Source organism: Periplaneta americana, chromosome 8, assembly GCF_040183065.1.
Source record: "Periplaneta americana isolate PAMFEO1 chromosome 8, P.americana_PAMFEO1_priV1, whole genome shotgun sequence".
In the NCBI taxonomy this organism is placed as follows: Eukaryota; Metazoa; Arthropoda; class Insecta; order Blattodea; family Blattidae; genus Periplaneta; species Periplaneta americana.
In genome coordinates, this window is record NC_091124.1 from 120,851,317 (window position 1) to 120,876,467 (window position 25,151).

The 25,151-nt window shown below is 35.0% G+C and overlaps 1 protein-coding gene across 7 annotated transcripts in view; it reads right to left on the minus strand.

The window, feature by feature from the left end:
* Positions 1–25,151, minus strand: part of LOC138704999 (inter-alpha-trypsin inhibitor heavy chain H4-like) — a 189,779-nt gene that overhangs the window by 43,394 nt on the left and 121,234 nt on the right. For all 7 annotated transcript variants that reach the window (XM_069833515.1, XM_069833519.1, XM_069833516.1 and 4 more), the window contains one exon: positions 17,607–17,663. In XM_069833515.1, coding sequence (XP_069689616.1) covers positions 17,607–17,663 — 57 coding nt within the window. The remainder of the gene's footprint in view (positions 1–17,606; positions 17,664–25,151) is intronic.

The following is a 25,151-nucleotide window of genomic DNA, read 5'->3' on the forward strand; positions in this document are numbered from 1 at the left end:
AACAGGCTTAGAGCTCACATATTTAGTTTCTTACAGCCTCGAACCCCTTGCAAGGACGCGTTTGCGTACCTTTTAAATTTGTCCTCCAAATTCTCCTCTTGCAATTCAATTCAATTCAATTCAAAAACTTTGCAGGGACATTTTGTAGTTAATTCCTGTAAACTCTGAATCAAGACAGCAAAATTACTGTAAATAAATATTGAAATAAATCAGCAGTGTATAGCCTATATTTTTATTCTAGTTGTCTGGTACGTATTGAGAATATGACCAAAATCTCACTGGTAAGTATTGAGCATTTGATAAAAGTCCATTAGTAGGCCAACGTATTGGACATATTATGACCAAAAATACGCTGGTACCAATTGAGGACCGTGTTAACAAAACTCAACAAACGCCATTTTTTTTTCGAATTGCGGGTTTTGACGGATTCTGGTCAATTGTAATGAGAGGAAAATGATGCAGTGCTCATAATATCACAAAAGTCAACATTTTCCGGTGAAAAGAGTGCCTCAATGTAGAGAGTTTTCACAAAACTCAACATATCCATTTCTTAAATTTTCACAAAACTCAACATATCCTCTAACTAAACATTTCACACTTTTATCCTGTTTCACAAGCTACAATATTTTACAACAATGTAATATATTTGAATTTTGACAACAGTGACACAATTCGAAGCTCAAATATTATATAATATTTTGTTGTTTCCGGTGTTAATTCGGTAACAATCTGGCCGCTGTTGTAAGTGCATGTATTGTGAGTAGTGATGAAAAATGCATAAGAACCCTGAGTATTGAAATCCGTTCAAGCTACTGGAAGGGGCACGAAAATTAGGAGCAGAGTATGTTAATCTAAGAATAAGAAATATACCGTTGGGCCTAAAAATAATGATATTCATCCAAAATGAACTGTAATCATTGAGAACAGGGGGAAAAAAATCTTGCTGCAGGTTCTTTGTGCTTAAATGATCTAGTTAATTTTCGAGACAATTTATACATAAATAGTACAAATGTTGGACAGTACAATTTTTTGCTAAGACATATGAAATTTGATCTACCTAAACGACGTAGAGTGAAGGAGAACGTTAAAAAGCTAGAAAGATCTGTTCTATTTCATATTTCATAAGAGGTGAAAATGGAGAAGATTTCCCAGTATGTGCAGCTAAGTTTAGACATTGTTATTATAATATTGAAGGATTACATAGGTTATTTAGAAAAAATGTTTACTCACAGAAAAATCCAGGAAGTTGACTCCTAAATCGTTTTCAGATTCCTGTGAATCTCAGAATAAAAATTGCATAATTATGGCTAATGCTTTTTGGTTATCTGGAAAGCTTTGAAGTTTTTAAAGAAATTAAACATTTCTTTCCTATCCGTGGAAAGGTATATGCCTCCGGAACATGTGTTTCGATTGATAGAGAAAGAGCTGAGAACACATGAATACATCACATTGCCATCATAATAGTATGAAATTATGGCAATGTTTGGGAACATAAAAGTTTTGGGCAAAGACTGGCATACTTATGACTTAAAATAAGTGGAAAAAATATTGTAAAACTAAATTACCATTTAAAATGTCACTTACGTACCAAAAACCTTGTAAGAATTGTGTAAAGTGTTATATACAAAACATATTTTTCTGCACCAATAGAAGTTCAAGTATTTAATCGAAGAAAGACCAGTGCTTCTGTAATGTCTAAAACACCTGACCTACTACTGTTGAACCATGTCAGCAAAAACAAAGCTAATGATTTGAGGAAGTTAATGAGTTACTTCCATAATGATATTTCGGAAGAGGACAAGGTATTTTATCACAAAGTTTTAAAGAGATGTGCGAAAGATTCTGACAATAGAATGGATTATGATGAACCATGCACTGAGATTATTCTGCACGATTTTGATTTTCAGTGATTTGGGTAATATATTGCACAAATAGAAATATTTAATTCATGCAAATAAAAGAGTTCTTGTGAGTGAATAACAAATTAAAAAAAAGAAAGAGAAAAAAAAAAGAAAATGGCTTGAAATTAGGTTTCAGTGTGTTCAATTAACTGCTTTTTAATTCAGCAGTACTCAAGCATTATTTTAAAATACGCAGTAATAATTTTGATGAGGATTTTACCAGCTGAAAATGAAAAATACTTAAAAATTTGAGGTATGTGCATTTAAAAAAGTGGATATGTTGAGTTTTGTGAAATTCTTAACTTTTGACATATTTTTTTCCAAATAAAAAAGATAAGAATAATAGTTGCACTTTATATCAAATAATGCATCTCTGAAAGAGAAACAACATATATTTTTTTCAGAATTACTATGTCAAAGGTCTAAGAGTAAACTAAAAAAAAAACTTTTCCTGTAAAATTTTTGAAATGGCGTTTGTTGAGTTTTGTGAAAACGGTCCTCAATTGTTAGTGTGACGAAATGTCCATGATATGCGTTTTCGGGTACAGAACGTCCTGAAGTCCCGATTTTTGTTACAGTTGTCATAAATATGCAAGAGATTAGAAAAGTATTGAATTCTATACTTGCAAACGATTAGTATACACTAACAACACTGACATCTGAATCTTGTAAAAACCGATGCCAGTTAGATGTAGATTGTTACAAAATTATAAGACAGTCATTATACGAGCACATATCAATTAAAACATGAACGAGCTTATTTTGTAGTACTCAGGGGTATACATTACATTGAAGATGTGTCAACGATAACGGGTTAACTAAATGTCGCACAGTCAGAAACATAACTGATGTAGTGCATTGGATTACAAACGAACACTCACTCTTTTTCAATAAACTCCGAAGAACAAAAGAATATTTGACGTAAAACATATAAATAATATAATAATTGTGACATTTGAACCACCGTATTCAAAACGAGAAATTGTTCAATGTAAACGCTGTCAATGATTTGGGCATACTAAAAACCATAATAATCCTGCAAACTATAGAGGTTGTAAAACTTATAAGGAATATAAGCGAAAAGTATATGAATCTCTAAGAGAAAAGCGCGTCTCGCACCAACTTCAAAGTCCATTACAAGAAACATGTAACACACCTCCTCTGAACACATCTGGTCAAACCTATGCAGAAATCACGAGGAGAACAAACAGTTTCAAAAGATTTACTCTCGACTATGAAAAAAATGTTTACACGGTTTGAAAAAACTGTAGAGAAGAATATTGATAAAATTATGGAACGAATGTTCGATCTAATAAAAGCCACCGCGAACGAAAATAAAATGGCTGAAACCTTAAAAATCTCATCACGGGATGTGAACATAGACAAGGACTAGAATGATTTTTAAAGACATAAAATATAGATGTCATGCTAATTTCAGAAACAAGATTTACGAATAAACTTTATTTAAGAATAACAGACTATGTGGTGTACACCACAAATCATCCTTCAGGCAATAGTAATGGTGGAACAGCTGTTATAGGGTAAACATTGGTAATTTCGTGGCAGTGGTTATTTCGTGATACTTTTTCTTTGCTCTTTCGTGAACTAATGGTGCTACGAGATTCATATTTCCGCCAAGGGTTTGCATATGTTGTACAGTTTCCAGGAACATACAGCTACTCTTTGTGTGACTATTGTAGCTGCTTCAGTGAGCTTTTATGTTTGGAGAGAGCAAGTTAACGTCGACTTCTCAGGCGTACAAATTTTGTGGATGTTTGTAATTACATTACAGGCTTATTACTATAGGTAAGCTTATGATATTTGGTACAAAGATTTATTGTATCTTCATGAAATTTTAGGAAATATTTTTGGAATTTTAGATACAGCTGTAGTCGCCATATAGGCTTAGATTTATTGACAGAAATCTTAGCTGTTTGAGGCGAAATTTTGTTGAGCATTAAGCGTTACATTCTATACTATTTTAAGAATTGTATTACAATACGAATTTTAGAAATCTGAAGATAAGATGTGATAACAAAAAACAAAAGGGAGACGCAATGAGTTCAGTGTAGTTTCTGTTTGATTTGTTATCATGCTAAGTGCCAATGATAAGTGCTAGATGACTTACTTGCAAGAATTGTGATAGAAGATGAAACATGGCTCCACCATTTTTACCGGAGACAGAGGCAGAAAATGGAGTGGCATCATGCAAATTCACTAAATAAATAGAAATTCAAAAGTACACCTTCGGCAGGAAAAGTTATGGCTACCGTGTTTTTCGATTCAGTAGGACTCTTACTTGTGGACATCATGCCATTCGGAACCACCATTAATTCTGACGCGTATATTGCAACTCTCAAGAAACTTCAAGCTCGACTGAGTCGTGTTCGACGACATCGGGAGAAGCTGGATGTTCTGCTATTGCACGACAACGCACAGCCATATGTCAGTCACAAGACCACAGACCAGATCAGAAAATTCGGATAGACAACACTGAAACACCCGCCTTACAGTCCTGAACTGGCACCGTGCGATTACCATCTCTTTGGTAAACTGAGGGATCCCTTCGCGGAACGAGGTTAGAAGATGACTCCCTTGTGCACGCTGCTCAAGAGTGGCTCAGACGTGTTGGTCCAGACTTTTACCGTGCTGGTCTACAGGCCCTCGTTCCTAGGTTACGTAAGGCAGTTAAAAGGGACGGGAATTATGTGGAAAAGTGACATTTTGTTCCTAAAGGATGCATCTACATTCTGTGAAAATAGCAAAGCTGTAGGTTAAAAATATAATTTTTAAACAATTGTTATGCATTACTTTTGGAGTTAACCTAGTAATATAGGCTACAGTAAAGTCCGTAATAAAAGTGTTCACCCTTTCAGGGTAAAGAAGATCCCTTTTCAATTTCAATTTTTACTTTGATTTCATTTTTATTATGTATTTATATGTATTTCTATGTTTTCTAGCTATGAATATTAGACGGAATTACTATGTTTGAAGTCTTGTAACAATAAATGAGAATTTCATTTGACTTTAATGAATTGTTCCACAATTCTTCTACTTCTCATGAAATTATCAATGTAATATCACGAAATGACCAAGGTTATCACGAAATAACCAACCTTTTAGCTTAAGTATAAAAGTGGTTTTGGCACTTGTTCAAGAACGTGTCCAAACTTTTATGTCTCCAGATTTGTACAGCAAATTTTCGTCTTTTAGATGAAAAAATCGGAATAAGGATATATTTACATATTTGGCATTTGAAATTAATTTTCATAAAATTATCACGAAATTACTAATGTTTACCCTAATTAAAAATTCTACTAGTGACTTGTAGCAGCAACTGCTGCTTGATAGAGATTAAAAACCCCAATAAAATGATGCTACTTAAGATTATGAAGATGATGATGATGATGATGATGATGATGATATGATGGTGGCAATAAATAAATAACACCTATACCTTGAAGACTAAGTTAAAACAGTCTCTAGCTTCTCCGGGTTATTCTTAAGATGTAGATAGGATAGATAGTGTTGTATGAAAGCTGCTACTGATGCTAATGGTAGAGTCTTAATACTTCAGAATAAACCACATTTTTGGTATAATAGCCATCATGTTCGGCAAACTATCCCTGTTGTGATGTTTTAACCATTTTTAATTTCACATCTTTGGCTGCTTTCACTCTGCTGAAGGCAACATGACTGAAGACGCATCTAGATAAATAAATTCCTAATTTATCAAATGTTTGCCCTTGTGCTTTATTTATAGTCATTGCAAAGGCAAGACGTACAGGAAATTGTTTCTGTTTAAATGAAAAAATTGTTATTAAATCAATCCTTGTAGAAAAATTATCTGACCTCTAGCTGCCCCTGTTAGTATTTCTAGTTACAACAGTTGGTCGAACATTTCTCTTACAACCATTCTAACACCATTAACCAATCCAAAACCCATATTCATATTTCGGATAAGCATGACAGATGCACCATTTACTAAACGCTGTATATGAGGAGGCATACCAGTTGGTATAATAGAATTTAAAAATACTCTATTGGCATATCGTTTATTGAACTTTTGTCGTCAATTTGTAAAGTATCAATGCTATAGTATCCGTTGGAATCCCTATTTATCGGCTTAACTTCTTCATTAATTTTTATACAATCATCGTTCAAAGGGCGTACAATTGCTTTGTTATAGTAAGAGGAATTGTTGTTTTCTATTGCAGTACCAAAAGCACCTTCTATAAGAGAAACATTACTTATAAAATTATCAGGAATTCTTATCAAATCATTTCCTAATTCGCTTGAAATTTCATTATTACCTAACTTCAAGAGCCATGATGCAAATTCATCCTCTGAGGGTTTTGTTCGCATATTAATTGCTAAATGTATTATATTTGTTTTTGGCCAAATCTTAGATGATAGTACTGACGACTCAATTATTTTAACTTACCAGATCTTGGTACCACAGGTAAAGCTTGTCTGAAGTCACCTCCAAATATGACTATTTTTCCTCCCAAATCCTTGTCGCACATCATGAGGTCTCTCAATAAGCGGTCTATGCAATCGACAGCAAGAGCAGGAATCGTAGTTATATGGTTATCTATACTAATAATAAATCGTAGCCGAAATTTTTCTGGTAATTTTCGATTTTCCAAAAATAATTGGTCCTAATATATATAATTAACCACCCTGAAACCGAAAATCGCATTTTTGAAATTTTTGTTTGTATGTCTGTCTGTATGTTTGTTACCTTTTCACGCGATAATGGCTGAACCGATTTATATGAAAATTGGAATATAAATTAAGTTCGTTGTAACTTAGATTTTATGGTATATGGCATTCAAAATACTTTATTTAAAAGGGGGGTTATAAGGGGGCCTGAATTAAATAAATCGAAATATCTCGCATATTATTGATTTTTGTAAAAAATATTACATAACAAACGTTTCTTTAAAAATGATTTCCGATAAGTTTTATCCTTTAAAAAAGTTTGATAGGACTAATATTTAATGAGATAAATGAGTTTTAAAATTAAAATAACGCCATCTAAGACGGTGCAATGAAATAACAAATGACTTCGTTTATAAGGGGCCTTGGACAACAATCGACAAAGGGGCCTTAGACAGCAACAATCGAAAGCTATCAAACATAGTCTACAGAGAATGTTTCTGTGTTTGTATGAAGTAATATCGGAAGCTAAATTAACCGATTTATATAATTAATTATTATTTCACCATTGGAAAGTGTAGTTTCTCTAGATGGACATAATGCTATAATGTTATTACAGTAACTTCTTAGTAAATCGAGAACAGGCAAGATTAAAATAGCTTCTTATGCACAGAAAATTGATAGGCTATTTTGTACATTCGTTTTCTGTACTTCTTAAAATAATATTTATATACACACTCATTTTAATCTCAGAGAATTAACAAACAACGAGAGTGTATTGATTTAGTATGCAGTAATAGTACGTTAGCTTAGCAATCCATTATTTTATAATTCAAATTTTAACTATGCCCAATTGAATCGTGTTAAAATACATAAAATAGGCTATACGCATTAAATTCAATGCAAAAAAATTGGATAATGAGCCAAACAGATTATGTTGCACTGTTGTAAAAGTTGTTGCTTCTGAGATTCAAGAGCCCCCACAACAAATTAAAAACTTACTTATCGGAGTTCATCCGTTATCAACGCACTTTTTATATAATATAATATAATATAATATAATATAATATAATATAATATAATATAATATAATATAATATAATATAATATAATATAATATAATATAATATAATGTAATATATACTAATAATAAATATGTAACCGAAAATTTTCTGGTAATTTTCGCTTTTCCAAAAATAATTGGTGTTAACATGTATAATCATTCATCCTGAGACCGAAAATCGCTTTTTTAAATTTTTTATGCCTGTCTGTCTGTCTGTTTGTCTGGATGTTTGTTATCTTTTCACGCGATAATGGCTGAACGGATTTCGATGAAAATTGAAATATAAATTGAGTTCGTTGTAATTTAGATTTTAGGCTATATGGCATTCAAAATACTTCAATTAACGGGGCCTGAATTAAATCGAAATATCTCGCTTATTATAGCTTTTTTGTGAAAAATATTACATAACAAAAGTTTCTTTAAAAATGATTTCCGATAAGTTTTATTCTATGCTAAATTTTGATAGGACTGATAGACTTTTAAAATAGCAATACAATACATTTTCACCGCCGCCTCAATTTGTAGCGTTGTTGTTCCTGCAGTAATTCCTATGTGTAAAATATAAAATTTTTGACTAGGAAGAAAAAACACATTTATTCATTCCATGGCAATGGTACATAGGAGATCGAGAATTCTTACATTTTCGAAAGAAATAAATATAATTACATATCACTGTTTATGCTGTATCACTATTTAAGTTATTTGAAGTGTTCAGAACCATAGTGGGCCAAGCGCCATTTACTGAAGACGTAGAAAACAATGGTTAAAATTAAGTTATTACCATAATTCAATGGAAACATATAGCAAGTAAAATAAAGTTTACACATTAAAACTAAATGATATGTAAATCTTCATTAAACTATGGTTTCATGTAATAACAAATAAGAAACATGTTAAACTAATTGTCATTGCACCAAATGAGTGCTCTCTGGACCAAAATGATTGCATTTTAATTATTTAAATACAATTTCAATTAAGTAACATATTAAAATATTTATCCTTCTAACAAACACGAATGTTCCCTGGATCAAACGTCCTATTTTAATTATGTAATTACTTTATATTTATTTCTAACGGGTGCAGCGGAGCGCATGGGTACGGCTAGTCTTTAATAATAATAGTAGCTTTACGTAAAATATCAGCCTCGGAAGTGTTAGCTTTTATAGAGGACACTGATATTTCTGTTAAGGGAACAGGTAGCCCAAAAGTTTTGTGAACGGTTTTACCATCAGGTAATAACAACGCTGCGATGCCAGTTCATGCAGCAGACAGAGCCACTTCTCCTCTACTTCCTATCACACCCAGTATATACGAATATACGAAGGTTTTGCCGAATCCTCCTAGGAATTCTAAGAAATAAATGTTATTTCTGTGCTACCCAGAATTTGCACTTTGTATGTCATTAACTATATATTTTTTTGTTCGGAGTTTAATATTGTATACATCTGACTCGTCTGTTCTTGCAAGTCTTGAAAGAACTGATCATAGGATTACTTGGTACAGGGAAATCATTATTGTTAGCTGGTAAATCTATCTTCAGGCATGATAAACCATTAGCTTTTAGAATAGTATCAATGTCATTGAGGGCTAATTTCTCAGCACCTAAGTCATCGTGAAATTGTAAGTCTTCACTGAAATACAGTTTAAAAGAATACCGTAGTTCTAAAGGTGACGATGGCTGGCAAAAGCAGCATGTGTATGCATACAAATGACGCAATTGTTTTGGCATTTGAAAGGAAACTATTTCTATTAGGCAGTTATGCCACTCTCTATCATCATTAACCAAACACAGTGCAACCGCTGCATCTTATAAAGTGATATAAACTATATTATTTACAGTCCGTAAACTTTCAAAACTTGTTGCACCTTTAACATGAAGTAACAGGAGCCGTATGAAGCAACGTTAAGGATCATTTGGTGATACTGCATACATTCTGCCTATAACTTTATTTCTATCTAGTTTCCGTTTTTTTCGATGTATTGCGGGAAAAAATTTAGTTATTAGGGATGTCAGAATAATACAAAAACTTTAGCTCCTTCATCAACAGAATTAAGATGGAACCAATCTGTCAGTGTTGTGTGCCTATCCATGGCAGAATTAACAGTCTCCTCTTCGTATCCACGTTGAAAATAAACATTCTGATTATTTGGTTTATGGACAGCAGACTTATTATAGTATGGGTTTGCTCTTGTGTTTCATTTTCAAAGAACCTCAAACAGCTTTCATATCTCATATTTACATAAGTCAGTATTTCATCATAATTCCAGTATCATCATTATTAAAAAAATGTCATTGTAGCAGCATCAAATCCCTTATATACAAATTTAAAAAGGTATTTAACACTATTAATGTTGCTGCAAATTTGTACATTTATATGTGCATTGTATTTAAGCATTAAAAATCTGTTGTAAGGGACAATATTCTGTTATATATTTTGCTGTTGTGTTTAAAGCATACAACATTATTATCACGCCGTCTGTAAATAGGATAGCCATTTGCATTGTCTAAAGTACTGTTCTGAAATTTTTTTGGATAGGCTTTGTAGCAAGTTCTATATTTCATGCAAGGTGAATATGGATTTCTTTCTCCACATGGATCATGAACCATGCATGATATTAAGTTATTTTACAATCTTGGATAAACTTCTCTATTTGGTATCTCTGCACACACAAAATTATCTATATCTTCTGGCTCTCTAAACTTACCACTTTCTTTCAATATTAAAAGCATATGACAATGAGGCAATCCTCTTTTTTTAAATTCAATCACATACATGTAAGCTACGACTTCGCCCATAATATTGTTTTTAAGTATATCATTTTATTTCCTTTAATTTCAAGGCAAAAACCAAAGAGTTTGTAATACTTACTAGAGACACATACCCGTGAGTGGCAGGCAAGAAAAATGTCACAAATTGAATCGGCTAGTATCTGCCATTAAAGAGAGTGTTTGCGGCGCGAAATTCGAAAACAGTACCACAATACATTGATGTAGTCTGGTGATAGACACTGTTTCAAACATCTTTTACAAAGGATGAGTCGTGATGAAATAAACATGAATGGCAAGGAGCGATATATTTATTAAAGTATTATAATGATTTATCTTTGGCGATATTCTAAAAATAAATTAAATCACCCATATACACTCGGGATAAGTATGTGAAATATTGAATAATGGCAATGTCAACATTAATTTTCACTATTACTAGTATTGTTTTAAGGAGATAATAATGGATATTTACTGTAATATTTAAAATGATCTATAACAAACACGCAAATGAAGAGGAAGGTATATGGTTCTTAGAAAATATTTAGTGGTGAAATATGAGATCATAAAAATTCTGGAAACTGATTTAAACTATAATGAGAATAAATTTTATCATAAAACAATCTATTCATTGTGTAGTTGATGACCACCTACTTAGAGGTCAGTACAGACTTTTTACTACAATTAGTAGCAGTAATAGTAGGCCTAGGAGTAGTGGTAATAGTATGCCTAGTAGTAGTGATAATAGTAGACCTAGTAGACTAGTAGTGATAATAGTAGACCTAGTAGTAGTGGTAATAGTAGACCTAGTAGTAGTGGTAATAATAGACCTAGTAGTAGTGGTAATAATAGGCCTAGTAGTAGTGGTAATAGCTAATAGGCCTAGTAGTAGTGGTAATAGTAGGCCTAGTAGTAATGGTAATAGGAGGCCTAGTTTTGTTAGTTTTAGTAGGCCTAGTAGTAGCCTAGTGGTAATAGTGGGTCTAGTAGTAGTGGTAATAATAGGCCTAGTAGTAGTGGTCATAGTAGGCTTAGTAGTAGTGGTAATAATAGGCCTAGTAGACCCTAGTAGTGGTAATAGTAGGCCTAGTAGTAGTGGTAATAGTAGGCCTAGTAGTAGTGGTAATAATAGGTCTAGTAGTAGTGGTAATAATAGGTCTAGTAGTAGTGGTAATAATAGGCCTAGTAGTAGTAGTAATAGTAGGCGTAGTAGTAGTGTTAATAATAGAAGTAGTAGTAATGGTAATAGTAGGCATAGTAGCAGTGGTAATAGTAGGTGTAGTAGTAGTGGTGGTAGTAGTAGGTCTAGTTTTTGTGGTAATAGTAGGTCTAGTTTTTGTGGTAATAGTAGGTCTAGTTTTTGTGGTAATAGTAGGTCTAGTTTTTGTGGTAATAGTAGGTCTAGTTTTTGTGGTAATAGTAGGTCTAGTTTTTGTGGCAATAGTAGGCCTAGTAGTAGTGGTAGTAATAGGCCTAGTAGTAGTGGTAGTAGTAGGCCTAGTTTTTGTGGCAGTAGTAGGCCTAGTTTTTGTGGTAGTAGTAGGCCTAGTTTTTGTGGTAATAGTAGGCCTAGTTTTTGTGGTAATAATAGGCCTAGTAGTAGTGGTAATAGTAGACCTAGTAGTAGTGAGACCTAATTAGTAGTAGTGGTAATAACAGACCTAGTAGTAGTGGTAATAATTGGCCTAGCTAGGCCATCAGCTATATTTTCACTAATTTCTTTGCATTTAATACAACCAAAAACTAGAAGTACATACTGTACAATACGTAAATTACATGAATAATTCATTTATTGTGAAACAAAACAGTTTTAGACAGTTATAGTCTGAGAATTTTCTTATGCACCTAACCCTTACATACATTGTTGAAACCAACATTATAAACCTGATTAATGTGTTTCTGGAAAAACTTTATCCAAGAAATATTCCGACATTCTGTAAACACATTCAAAGGAGGAACTGCATTTGGAACATTCTTTCAAATATTAAGATATGCATGCTTTCCTGGGCATCCTACAATAGTAGCTATGTTCGAACAAATATTTGCGGCGCAGTATTTCACCATTTTCTTATTATTTCCCTTCAAATGTACTTTTTTTTTTTCTTTCCGGTTTAATTATCACCATGCCCCATGACGCGTAGTCATATTACATGGTTTATTGAAACTTGTTTATCAATTTTGTGTTCATAGGTTCCCCATTGTCTTTTGCTTCACTGTTTCGTGGTTTTGTTGATATTCATTATTGTGTTGTATTATTTTATGTTATTCACTGTTGAATGTTCTCTATCACTATCACTATTTTTGAGTTAATTATACTTCTTCTATTTACGCTGTTTATATATATACACTTTTGGTAATTGGATCTTCACTATCACTCTCTTTCACTTAATGAAACGAATATCTTCACTATCATTCTCTTTCACTTATTGAAACTAATTCTATTTACACTATTTACATATATACACTTTTAGTAATTATAACTATAGTGTTTATAATATTTTGCTAATTGAGTGTGTTTACGCATGTTACGAAACTGATACATATATTTACAATTGTTCAAAGTTTATAGCTTTAATATAGTGCACAAATGACCTCAAATGCTGTTTTATGATGTCCCTATAATTTATTGGCCAATTTCTTCCACTCCTTGTTGCTTCCTTGAAGACACTGCGCTGTTGGTTCAAGATTTGGCAATCCCACAGAAGATGATCGACTGTTTGGTCAGCTGCTCCGCAAGGACATCCTGGGTTTTCCGAAATTCTGAATCTATAGTAATAAGATCTGAGTTTCCCGTGACCAGTTAGTATTGATGCAAGGTTTGGTGTAGCTGGTATGTTGATTTTCATCCTATCCGTCACTGAAGGAAAAAATCTCTTCGTTAGTGCTCCTTTTGTTGTGTTTGACCACATCCTTTGCCATTTTTCAGTGCTTTTCTTTTTCTCTGCGTCTATTATTGTACTCTTAGGTATTTTATTGTAGATTACTGGTATGTGATCTTCTTCTGTTGCTTGCTTAGCTAATTTATCAGCTATTTCATTTCCATGGATGCCAACATGTGCTTTTATCCATTTAAAGTTAATCTTCCAATGCTGACTAAAGAGGATTTTAAGATTTTGCCTAATTTGCTCTATTATGTATCCATGTTTGTCGTTGTTCCTCAATAAATCTATTGTGACTTTGCTGTCTGTGTAAATTGCCACTGTTAGTTCAATATTTGGTATGTCCATTTCCGTTATTATCTTTAGAGCTTGTAGGATTGCTATCTGTTCCGCTTGATTATTTGAGCATTTATTGTTTAGCCTGAATTTTTGTTGTTGGACTACTGTTTTGTTTCTAAATATGACTGCTGCTGCTCCTACTTTTCCATTAATTTTGCTGCCATCTGTGAACACTTCTATTTCGTATTGTTCATTTGTAGCTTCACAGATCTCTATTATTTCTGCAGGATGCATCCACTGTGTTGTATCTACTGGTTCGTCGTACTCCTGTAACAATCCGTGTGTGGCCTTATATATGTTTATCTTCTCTTATATTTATTCATACTCCTCAATAAGCATGAACTGCTCGCACTCCCGGCGAAGCATTAACTCCCTTTAATGGCGGTCGAACAGCGGTTCAATTTTGTACGCGAAACTAGCGCCGTTGGTGTCTCTAGTTATATATTACAATCTCTTTGGCAAAAACTCTCGAAACTATGTCAGGTCTGTCACATGGCGCTTGTGCAAGATCCTGCGGAAGAAATTATGTCAGGCCATTGAGGATTGTATGTAAAAGTAATAAAAATATCTGGCTTACCGTACTTCCTCACTATTGCCATAGAAACTTCATAACGCTGCTGCATTTTTGGACGCTCTTGAAATGTGGAGCGTAAGATTACTATCCTTCTCACCATTTGGTCATCATGATGAGCACGATTAATAATAAAATCTTGTAGGTCTTGAAACTATTCGACCCGCAAATTTTTCTGGTTTTATCTCAAATATAGCAGTCTTTGTGCTTCAACTCTACTGTATTGATCTATTAAATATTGTTGGAAAAGTTTTTTTTCATTGATATAAGTGTGAATATTCTTCCCTAACTGCAAATCTATAACAAATGAACTGAAGTACTGTTTAGTTAGTTCTAATCCTTTGATGTATAACACCGTTATGTTCGAGTTCTTTTTCCCAGCCAGTTTCAAGAAATGGGAAAATTAATGAGTAAATCATTGAGTCAATGTGGACTATAAGTAGACAACAGTCTAGGGCCTGCTTGTTTACCATGAGAAACTACATACCGGTTAGAAGACGGTTCACCATTCACAGAAATAAAAACCCCAGCTATCTCAACAGCAATTGGTCTATTATACCAATGTTGGTTTTCAGTAATATTGTCAATAAAACGTTAGCCAAATGAACGCGGCCAACTGGAAGATAATTCTTGCTGTAATATATCTCCGGCTGCTTTATAAGATATTGCATATGGATTGGTATTTAAAATGTTAGAAAGTTGTTGTAATGTTTCCAATTTTAGAGAAGGAACTCTGGGATGTTCACCTCTAATGCTATTAGCTAGGACTGAATCTACAATGTAAAGTTGACCATAAGATGGTAAACAATTTTCACGAGGCAATAAATCGGATATGTATCTATGGATTTGTCCTTGGATTTTAAAACAGTAGGGTCCTAGTCCTGGAATTTGAATTTTATTTGCAGAAAATGATGCAAATGCCATAGCATTCTCTAATGTTGTTAATGATAATTTTTCTCACCTCAAAATTCCCTGGCAAGGTGCATTCTCGCTTACCTTTTAAAATTTTCTCCTCCCATTTCCCCGTTGACAATGACAATGACCATCATCATTACCATTACAATCATCAACATCATAACCAGTAATTTAGTCATGTATTCATGTTTTCTGACATTATAAATCGTTAGACCTATTCTCTTTTACAAGTCCGCCGAGTTAGCTCTGTGGTAGCGTGTCTGCCTCCAGACTAGCAGGCCCGGGTCCGATTCCCGGCGGGGTCAGAAATTTTCTTGCAAAATTCGACAGGAGTAGGCTACGTGCCGGCACCGGGTTTCCCCTTCTCCCTTCCTCACCTTCAACATCATCCTCATTCATTCCCTACACTACACTTACACGAACACTTAACATACACTCACCCTAGTACACGACATACAGTAACTCTTCACACAGATACATATCATGCACAATGTGGCCCGCCGAAGTGGTGTGCGATTTGAAAATGGGTTACAGTTCTGACATCTATCCGCAGTATGCGAAACGCGAATCACGCAAGTGAAGTGGGTGGGCATTGGAAACACACACTCTCTTTTACATTGGCAACAGTAGCAGTAGTAGCAGCAGCAGTAGTTAGAATCTGTTTTATTTGCATTTTCATTTCCTGTCGTAGTAAAATAAGTAACGATTCCTTCTTACCAATTGCATTAAATTTCCACACCCGACAATTCTCTGATGGCCATAACATAGGTTTATTCTGATTGTGAATATTTTGGATGTTCCCTGTCACCTTCGGTCTACCACTGTTCATTACCACCATGTCGTTTGTGTATTTTTCAAAACACAGAGGTGTTGTAGTTGGAGCAATAGTGAAGCGAAAATGAGAAAATAGAGACAACTTACTCCAGGCATGACAGAAATCAACTCTAAATGTGCAGTTTTGTGCCCGGATCGCCGGTTTGTGCAGACTGCATCATTCAGGGGTTGCGCTTACCCGTTCTTAGCAGGAGGGGTGTACAATAATATATTCTGCGCTTTTAGTATTGGATTAAATAGGCATTTGGACATTATAAACACACTTATCAGAAGGAAAAAAAAAACACGGTTATTATCAGCGTCTATATTTGACAACTGCAATACAAGAAACTTTAGGCTTACTCAGTTACACTTCACAAAGTAGTGGTTTGTAAAGCATAATTTATTAATATGAGTTTCATATAGTAGGCTATTTGAAGTAAAAGAATATTGCAGTAATTCCGAAACAACAAAAAACGAACAAATATTTCATTTTACGTAGTAGGTACTATTATTTTCAAGTAACAGACCCTACTCTTTCAGTGTTCGTCAAGCATTATTATTTATTAGAACCATTGGCACACAAATGTTGAAGAAAATATTATACTCCCAATTAATTACGTGCAGTAGGACATTGTGAAGTTTTTACACTGAAATTATTTCCTTGCTGTATGTCAATATAGATTAACATTAATATTAATAAATGATATAAATTAAGCTTAGAATTTAAATTCTTATATAGTTTATTTGAAAACGTTGAGAGCAAGTAGCCTATCGACAAGTTGGGAGCGTTACTGAAAGAAATTAAAAGTGTTGTTCACAAGCTGTGAAGCGACGATATTCTATTTATGTCAGGTTTAAAGTTTAATAATGTAAGTATATTAGGATAATGTAGTGACGTGAGATGGAAAATTTGATATTATATATTTTTTCAGAAAAATTTTCTGCCTTGCAAATAGTCGCTTTCTTCGCTCCTTACAACCTCAACAGACTCACATGTATTCCTCACTATATTCTCATCACTTACCAGCTTATGAAATGAAAGTCGTAAGTCGTCTAACGTTTGATGGCTGTGTGACTCCAAAACAACGTCATTGTCAAGTTCGTTTTGCCGTGAGAATACTGATTAAGAAATAAGCGCTGGCAATATCATATTTTGAGAACTTTACTAATCTGATCTAAACTGTCACAAGACTATTACCTCGACATGGGCTGATGAAAGCTTTTCGTTTTAAAATAATTATTGTTGGCTGAGGAAAACATAATAACAATTATGTTATATGATTCGTAATTTCTCTTCTTCGTTATGTGTAAATTCCTCACTTTATTTGTCATAACTTATTCACAGGCACAGCCAAATCAGCACCCGTACTGAAACTGCATTACTGAAACAAAAGCTGATATGCTGTTGCAGGTGTGTATAGCCCTGTCGCGTTCCCCTCCGAGGCGATTCACTCCCTCCAAATAGGGGAATAGAAAGTGCACATCGCACAGAGACTACTGCACAATGTGCGCGACTGCACAATGTGCAGGGGTTTTGGCATGCCTGACTTACTCCATCACTCTTTGTTCAAAACGAAACTTTCAGATCTGCCGGGGATGGAGTGGTGGCCCATTCTGCTACATCATCCACACTGTAATTTTATGTGCAATAACAAAATACTATGATGAAGTACTTGTATATAGAATATGTTACCTGCATTGTCAATGGGGTCACTGCCGATTGCATCCCTTGAACTTGGTAAAACTATCCCTGTAAAGGAAATAAATGTATTTGTAAGTAAATGAAATTATAAGACAATTGGTGGAATGAACATAAATAATAAGAATAATTCACATGTCTACAAATATATTACAGTATACGATAAAGAAATCTACGTGTTAGTATTGTAACGAATGCGAATATCAGTAAACGGAAGCCATTTTGTATCGTAGACATGTTATCTACGACACCGGACCTATAGCATTACGTCTCTTTCGAAGGAAACCAGGCTAACTATTTCACAATACTGAAAACCCATCGTGTTCTGCTTGGCTTGAACTCGCGAACTGAGCACCGAATAGCAAGTATGGTAAACCATCTACATACTACACGACCATTCTCTTTGTGGAACAGCAGCGTCTTGTACTAATACCACAGTCTAGTATAAGTATACAGTCACGAAGCTCAATACTTACTAAATATGCATACATAGACAGTTTAAATATGCATCCATAGATTAGCCTACTTGCTAACCACCAGGATCGCTACTATCGCCTCATTACCAGACCCTTTCCCTAGCAGACGATAAAATGTATCCTACTATTCGATATCGTATTCTTTTGAAAAAATTTAACACCTTCCTTCCACTATTGAAATATGAAATACATAAGGTTTATATATTATTTTCATAAAGTATATATTATATTTTATAAACTTATCTTCCTGATCTTTCGGAAGAAGGATAACTCTGACCTCTTCTTCTTACATTATTTATAGTACCACAAACATCTCCTTGTCCCATATTATTATTCAAATTATTATATTTTAGCCATTTACAGTTATTACAACCGATAACGAACATTTCACAGTTTACACAACTTTTCACAACAAAGCGAAATACGGCACAGTCAATGCCTTTTCGATCTAGACCAGGCCGTAATGTATGTTCGGGTTTTCTATTTCAGTGTATGTAGCTCAGTGAAATATTATATTATAACTTTATTGCGTATCATTGCTAAGCTTTATTTAGTGTAATGTGTCCATAAATTCCGTTTACGTCTTGTTACATAATATGTTGCAGAAATAATTACAAAATTGTGTTATTTTAATGTGAAGAGAATTTTACATGTTAATATAATCTGTTCGCGTCAACATTTTAAGTTTAGAATGGAAGCCTTTTTTGAGATTTAATAAAAAAGAATTTATATTGTGATTTCAATTTAGCACATCTATCTTCCTTAATTTTAGACCAAACATTTACCATACCACTCCTATGAAATTAGTGTATACGTACAATTATGTTACTTCTTCTAGTAGTAGATAAATACAATAATTCAGTACTAAATTTTTGTTTTAAAATACAGACAAATTGAATGTCCGGGGTATCGTATATGACATTATGCTTAATTATAATGTATGATTCCGAATTTAGGAATATAAGTTAAACATAGTAAACATAACCTATAATTTTCATATGAATGGCAAGGCATTGGAGATCACTAAATTTAGACACAAAGGGGCAACTGGTACAGTAAACATAACCTATAATTTCAACATATCTAAATATCCGTGCGGTGCAATTGAAAATTATTGAATCGTGCATAAATGAATGTACAAGAATTTCGCAATATTTAATCTTAATAAAGGCAGGTATTACACATACGAACAACGTAATTTTCACACCATAGATAATATTACGCCTTAACTCGCAAGTGAATTATGTCTGAAGTGTCTCATAATCATTGTTTTAAATTTTATTAATGGAATTACACTACATTTTAGAGAAACATATGTTACTGTTTATGCATTCCAACTAATGTATATGGTTGAAACGCCACCCTTCGTGATCGGGTTAAGCGAGTTACATGGTCTGCCTTACGGCCTGTATTAGATCACAATGGCTGTGGCACAGTCTATTGTTCCTAGTACTCATAGCGCTCCAAGCGGCTAACAACTATCGCGAGAATTGCAAAAAATCATCCCAAGCTTCGTGACTGTATATAGTAGACTGTGACACTACCAGACCATTCTCTTTGTGGAACAGCAGCGTCTTGTACTAATACACAGAGCGTCACTATTATGTCACGTATGCAGTACAGTCCAGCTCTCATTCTAATGTGGCACTCACTAGTAGTGTCTACTGTGTTGGTGTAGTCATGCAAAGGAAATAGAAACGTGTACTATCACTTATACGAGGTCGAGCTTTAACATAATAAAGTTTCTCGATAGTGAAAAGCAGGGAGTAAAATTACCATAGAGAAATCTACTGAGCGTGCCAGCAGAACGTTAAAACTAAGCAAGCCTGTGATACGCACACTGGTGATAGAAGTTTAAGCAGCTGAGCTGAAAGGAGGCAATATATTTTCTCCGAAAAATGTAATACGGATTCACCTTGTGAACTTGATGATTATGAAAAATTCACTCCAATGCGTCGATACTTAAGATAGTATGAAAATAATAAAGAAATCCTTACGCTACATAAATTAGACATATTTTGTAAAGCTAAAATTAGCCTACATTTTACAGGCTCCAAAGAAACACTGAGAAAAGTAACTCACAATAAAGAGATTTAATAAATGCGAATTAGTAATAGTCAACTTCTTTATGAACTAAATGTCATAATTACAAAGAGAGAACCTACCTCCGATTTGTAAGACAAAATAAAATATCATAGCAGATAAGGCCTATGGTGCACTTAGACAGTACCTGTTACACGCATTCATTCATTCATTCATTCATTCATTCATTCATTCATTCATTCATTCATTCATTCATTTAGTGTTCTGGCCAAGGGAAAGTCTTTCACTGCAAACCCAGCTTTCTCCAATCTTACCTATTATCTGCCTTCCTTTTCGTTTCCTCATATGATCCATATATCTTAATGTCGTCCATGAACTGATATCTTCTTCTTCCCCGAACTCCTCTGCCGTTCACCATTCCTTCCAGTGCATCCTTCAGCAGGCAGTTTCTTCTCAGCCAGTGACACAACCGATTCCTTTTCCTCTTCCTGATCAGTTTCAGTATCATTCTTTCTTTACCCACTCTTTCCAACACAGCTGCATTTTTTTATTCTGTCTGTCCACTTCACACGTTCCATTCTTTTCCATATCCATATTTCAAATGCTTCTATTCGCTTCTCTTCACTTCGTCGCAATGTCCATGCCACACTCCATACAAAGCACGTCACTACTCTCCTTCTTAGTTCTTTTTCCAGAGGTCCGCAGAAAATGCTCCTTTTTCTTTTAAAAGCTTCCTTGATCATTGCTATCCTTCTTTTGGCTTCCTGGCAGCAGCTTATGTTACTGGTTATAGTACACCCCATATATTTGAAGCTGTCCACTTGCTGTGCTGCCTCATTTAGAATTCGCAAGTTTATATATATAGTGTTTTTCTTCCTATGACCATGCTCTTCGTCTTATTTGCATTTATCTTCATCCCATACTGCTCACAGCTGTCATTTAGCTCATTTAGTATCATTTCCTCTTCTGCTAACAACGCCATATCATCAGCAAATCTTATGCACTTTATTCTTCTTCCTCCTACTATCACTTCTCCCATATTCTGAAAACAGTTCATTACTAAATCCTCCAAGTAGATGTTAAACAGTGTAGGTGATAAATGGCATCCTTGGCGTACTCCTTTCCCAATTTCACGTCCTTCTGACATTTCTTCTTCTATCCTGAGTTTCACTCGTTGTTTCGTATAAAGATTACTGAACAGTCTTCTCTCTTTCCAATTCACATTAATTTTCTTTAGGATCCCCATCAGTTTATTCCAATCCTCTCTGTCAAAAGCCTTTTCTAGGTTCAATTCACGCATTGTATAGTAAATAAATTGTTGAGAGCATGATAGTGCAGCTGGTGTTTATTTCTAACAATAGTATAGGTCAACTTTTAATTATTATTATGCATGCCGTGGATTAGATACTCTTCATTCCCGGTGCCTATCTGATGTTTGATGGTAAAAGCAGAGCTTCTGACTACCATAATGAAATGTTAGAAGAAATCTTATTCCTAGATTAACCGTCAGATTCAGTATCGTCTTATTTATACTATTTTATTTTCCTCACTTTGTGTTATATTTCATATTACAATGTTATTTTAGGTGTGTAGCCTAATATACAGAGTCCGCCAAAAAAAATGTATACACTCTTTAAGGAACAAAAACTATTTATTACGTGTTTGTTTAACATTTAAATACTGATCACACATGTAGTACTGTCTTCACTTAAGCACATGGTTACTTTAGGTATTCAAAATGTCCGCCGTTGGCAGCCAGATACATAACTCAACGACGAGCCGTCCCCGCAGCTGCGTCGGTCAATGTTTCAATGGAGATGCACATGCCGCTGTAATCTGCTGGCGAAGGTCCTCCAGCGCGCGCGGCTTACGTCGATAGACTTGATCTTTCACAGTTCCCCACAAGTAAAAATCCATGGGGGTTAGCTCGTACTGCTAGGTGGTAGTGTGGTGGCGCCCCGTCCTGTTGGTAGAAGATCTCATCATCAGCTCCATAAAGCGCACGTACACTTGATAAAATTGGTATGCGGAACATTTCGAGGTATACTTTCTTCAGTGACAGTACCATCAAAGAAAAAGGGTCCTACTAAGCCCCTAGATGATAGTCCACACCACACATGAACTCCTGGTAGATTGGCTGCCTTATCTAGGTGAACATGCGGATTTTCTGGTGCCCAGTAAACGCAGTTATGCCGATTCACTGTTCTATTAAGTTTAAACTGGGCCTCATGAGACCACACTACCTCCGTCACAAATTGTTCGTCTTCAGTTACCAGTCGCAAAATTGATTCGACGATCAGGATCGTCATCATTAATCGCGTGCAGTAATCGTGGGATGTAAACTTTCCACTTAGCAGCTTTCAGAATTCGTCGTACACTTGTACTGCTGATCCCCACTTCACGTGCACATTGCGTAGCAGACTTCTGTGGAGAAGTAACAAATCTTTCCAACATGAGAGCCGACGAAGCAGGATTTGTAGATGTAAGCGGTCTTCTCGACCTTCCTTTGCGAATATCACAAATCGTTCCATGCGCCTCAAACTTGTCAATAATGCGTTTAATAGTTAGGCGGGTTGGGTGGTTCAGTTCCGTACTCCCGCCTCCACTGACGCTGCACTTCAGCGGCATTATCAATCCTCATAAACCACTTCAGAATGCATTTTCGCTGCTCGAAAATCAGGCGTGCTCCTGCCATTTTGTTTTCTCACTATCGTGATGAAAGTACCGTCATCTGTTGAGCGAAATACGATACAGCAACATTCTCGTAATTCAAATCAATTGACAGTATCAATATCCCGATACAGTCTGACAAGGAGTGTATACATTACGTATATATTGCGTTAAATAATCTTTTTACAATTTTCTGTATTATGTTTCTCAGCCTATAAGTTACTACGTGCGAACTTATTCTCGGAAACATTATTGTTTTTAATAAAACCGGACTATCCACTGACTAGACTATACCATTCTCTTTCTCGTAGAGTCCAATACATGACTGCATATACGTTCCACATAAAAAATGGTCACCTTATAGAACAGTGGGTATGTGCTACATTTATATTATGTTAACGGGTTGATTTAACGAAGCTGAATCGGTGGATGGGCGGAAGGATGGGAAGGTGGGTGGGTGAGTGAGTGGGAAGATGTGTATATAAAAACAGGGACTAGCAGACAGCTGAGCAGGTGTATACTCCGACAGACTGGGGGACTGTGGACAAATGCACAAATGAACAGGCATAGGGAGATAGATGTATAGGTAGGAAGATAAGTAGGCCTATATATGCAAATTGATCATGACTGAGCTGTGGTTGGGTCCGTAATAGTCGTGCATAACCGGTTACGAAAAATAGAAGTTACATATTGCTATTGAATGCCTGGCACTATAATCAGTATGCAAAGCTCTTCCGTCTTGTCGGAGTGACTCAGTGTTCGGTTTAACGAATAACGATGAGTTTTTTCTTACTCTTTGCGGATGGACGATAAAGGCAGACTACATTGAGCAATTCAGGAGTTCCAAGAGCCCTTTCAAGGACGAGATAATCGTCGTGTAGGACCATTTAATTGATAATTATTCCTCTCTCACTACATTCAATCAATCTATCCATCCATCGACTCATTAATTCATTCATTCATGGATTCATCGATTGATTCATTAGTTGATTCATTCATTGATTCATTCATCCAGATAATTTAGTTGTGTATCATCAAGAGCAACAACAGGAATTGTGAAAGTGCAAGCATTAGAACTCGAGAGTACTTTTCTTCTTGTTAATAACACTCTATCCTCTTAAAAAGATTGATTAACGAAATAACAATGCAGCTGTTTAGAGTAATTAAAAGTCATTATATATTAACAACTACTGTTTTAGAGGTATGAATTTTGAGTTTGAAGTGTAAATGTTACACTAGAATATACAGAGTGATTCACGAGGAAAGGTAAAAAATTTAGGATACGATATCTTAGGCCATATTGAGTGAAAACGTTCATATGAATATAGGTCCGTTTTGGAACGATGGCGGAGCTAGATGCATTTTTTTGGTAAAACGTCTCGCCCCAATGTGAATCAGACGTTACCATGTGCTGCTGACGTGAGACAATATCACCGATGAATGACGTAACGTTGGAATCTGCATTGTGAGCGATGTAGATAAGAGAAGAGAAACAAACCGGGTGGTGGGGCATTACAAATGTCACAACAAATACGCTATCACTTATCGGTTCACAGCAGTTCAGTAAACTATCTACAGTACAGTAGTTGTACAGGTACAGTTATCGGAAGTGTTAAGTTGTGTTTTTCTAGATGCCTTATAAATTTTCGACTACAGAATACGCCGATATTGTGTATGATTATGGTTTGTGCGATGGAAGTACCTTGCATGCCGTCGCTGAATATGAACGACGCTTTCCGAACAGAAAGGTACCATATCGAAGAGTATTTACTGTCTATGGGGTTGGATGAAAGACTTGGTATAGCAAAGGAACGGGGAAACTAGAGAGGCGCTAATCGACTCTATTTTGGATTCGGCATACAGACAGCCACGTTCAACTCTCCCGAGCGTCCAGCACGATTCACGCCCGAGCGCAACAGTGCATTGAAGCAGGAGGAGGTACCTTTCAAACGTGCGAAAACATCGACCCCGACTTCTAGAATATTAGGTATGTATGCATACGTGAATATAAACTTTAAATTTGTCCGTTATGTGTCTCTAAATGCGAGTTAGTACAATGGACTCTCAGAAGTTTTTGTGAAATCAAAGAGCCGTATCTCTGTAACCGTTCGAAAACAGACCTATATCCATATGAACTTTTTCACTCAGAATGGCTTCAGAATTCACATCCTAAATTTTTTACCTTACCTCGTGAATCACCCTATATGTACTTATTTGCCCTTCTATCCAGTAAATAATTGTAATTTATTATTATTCTTGTATTTATCTACGTACCGCAAATCGGGGTTAGATTGGCTCAAAGGTTTAAAAATTTTTCACACTGCGAGTTTCATCCATATCATTCATTTCT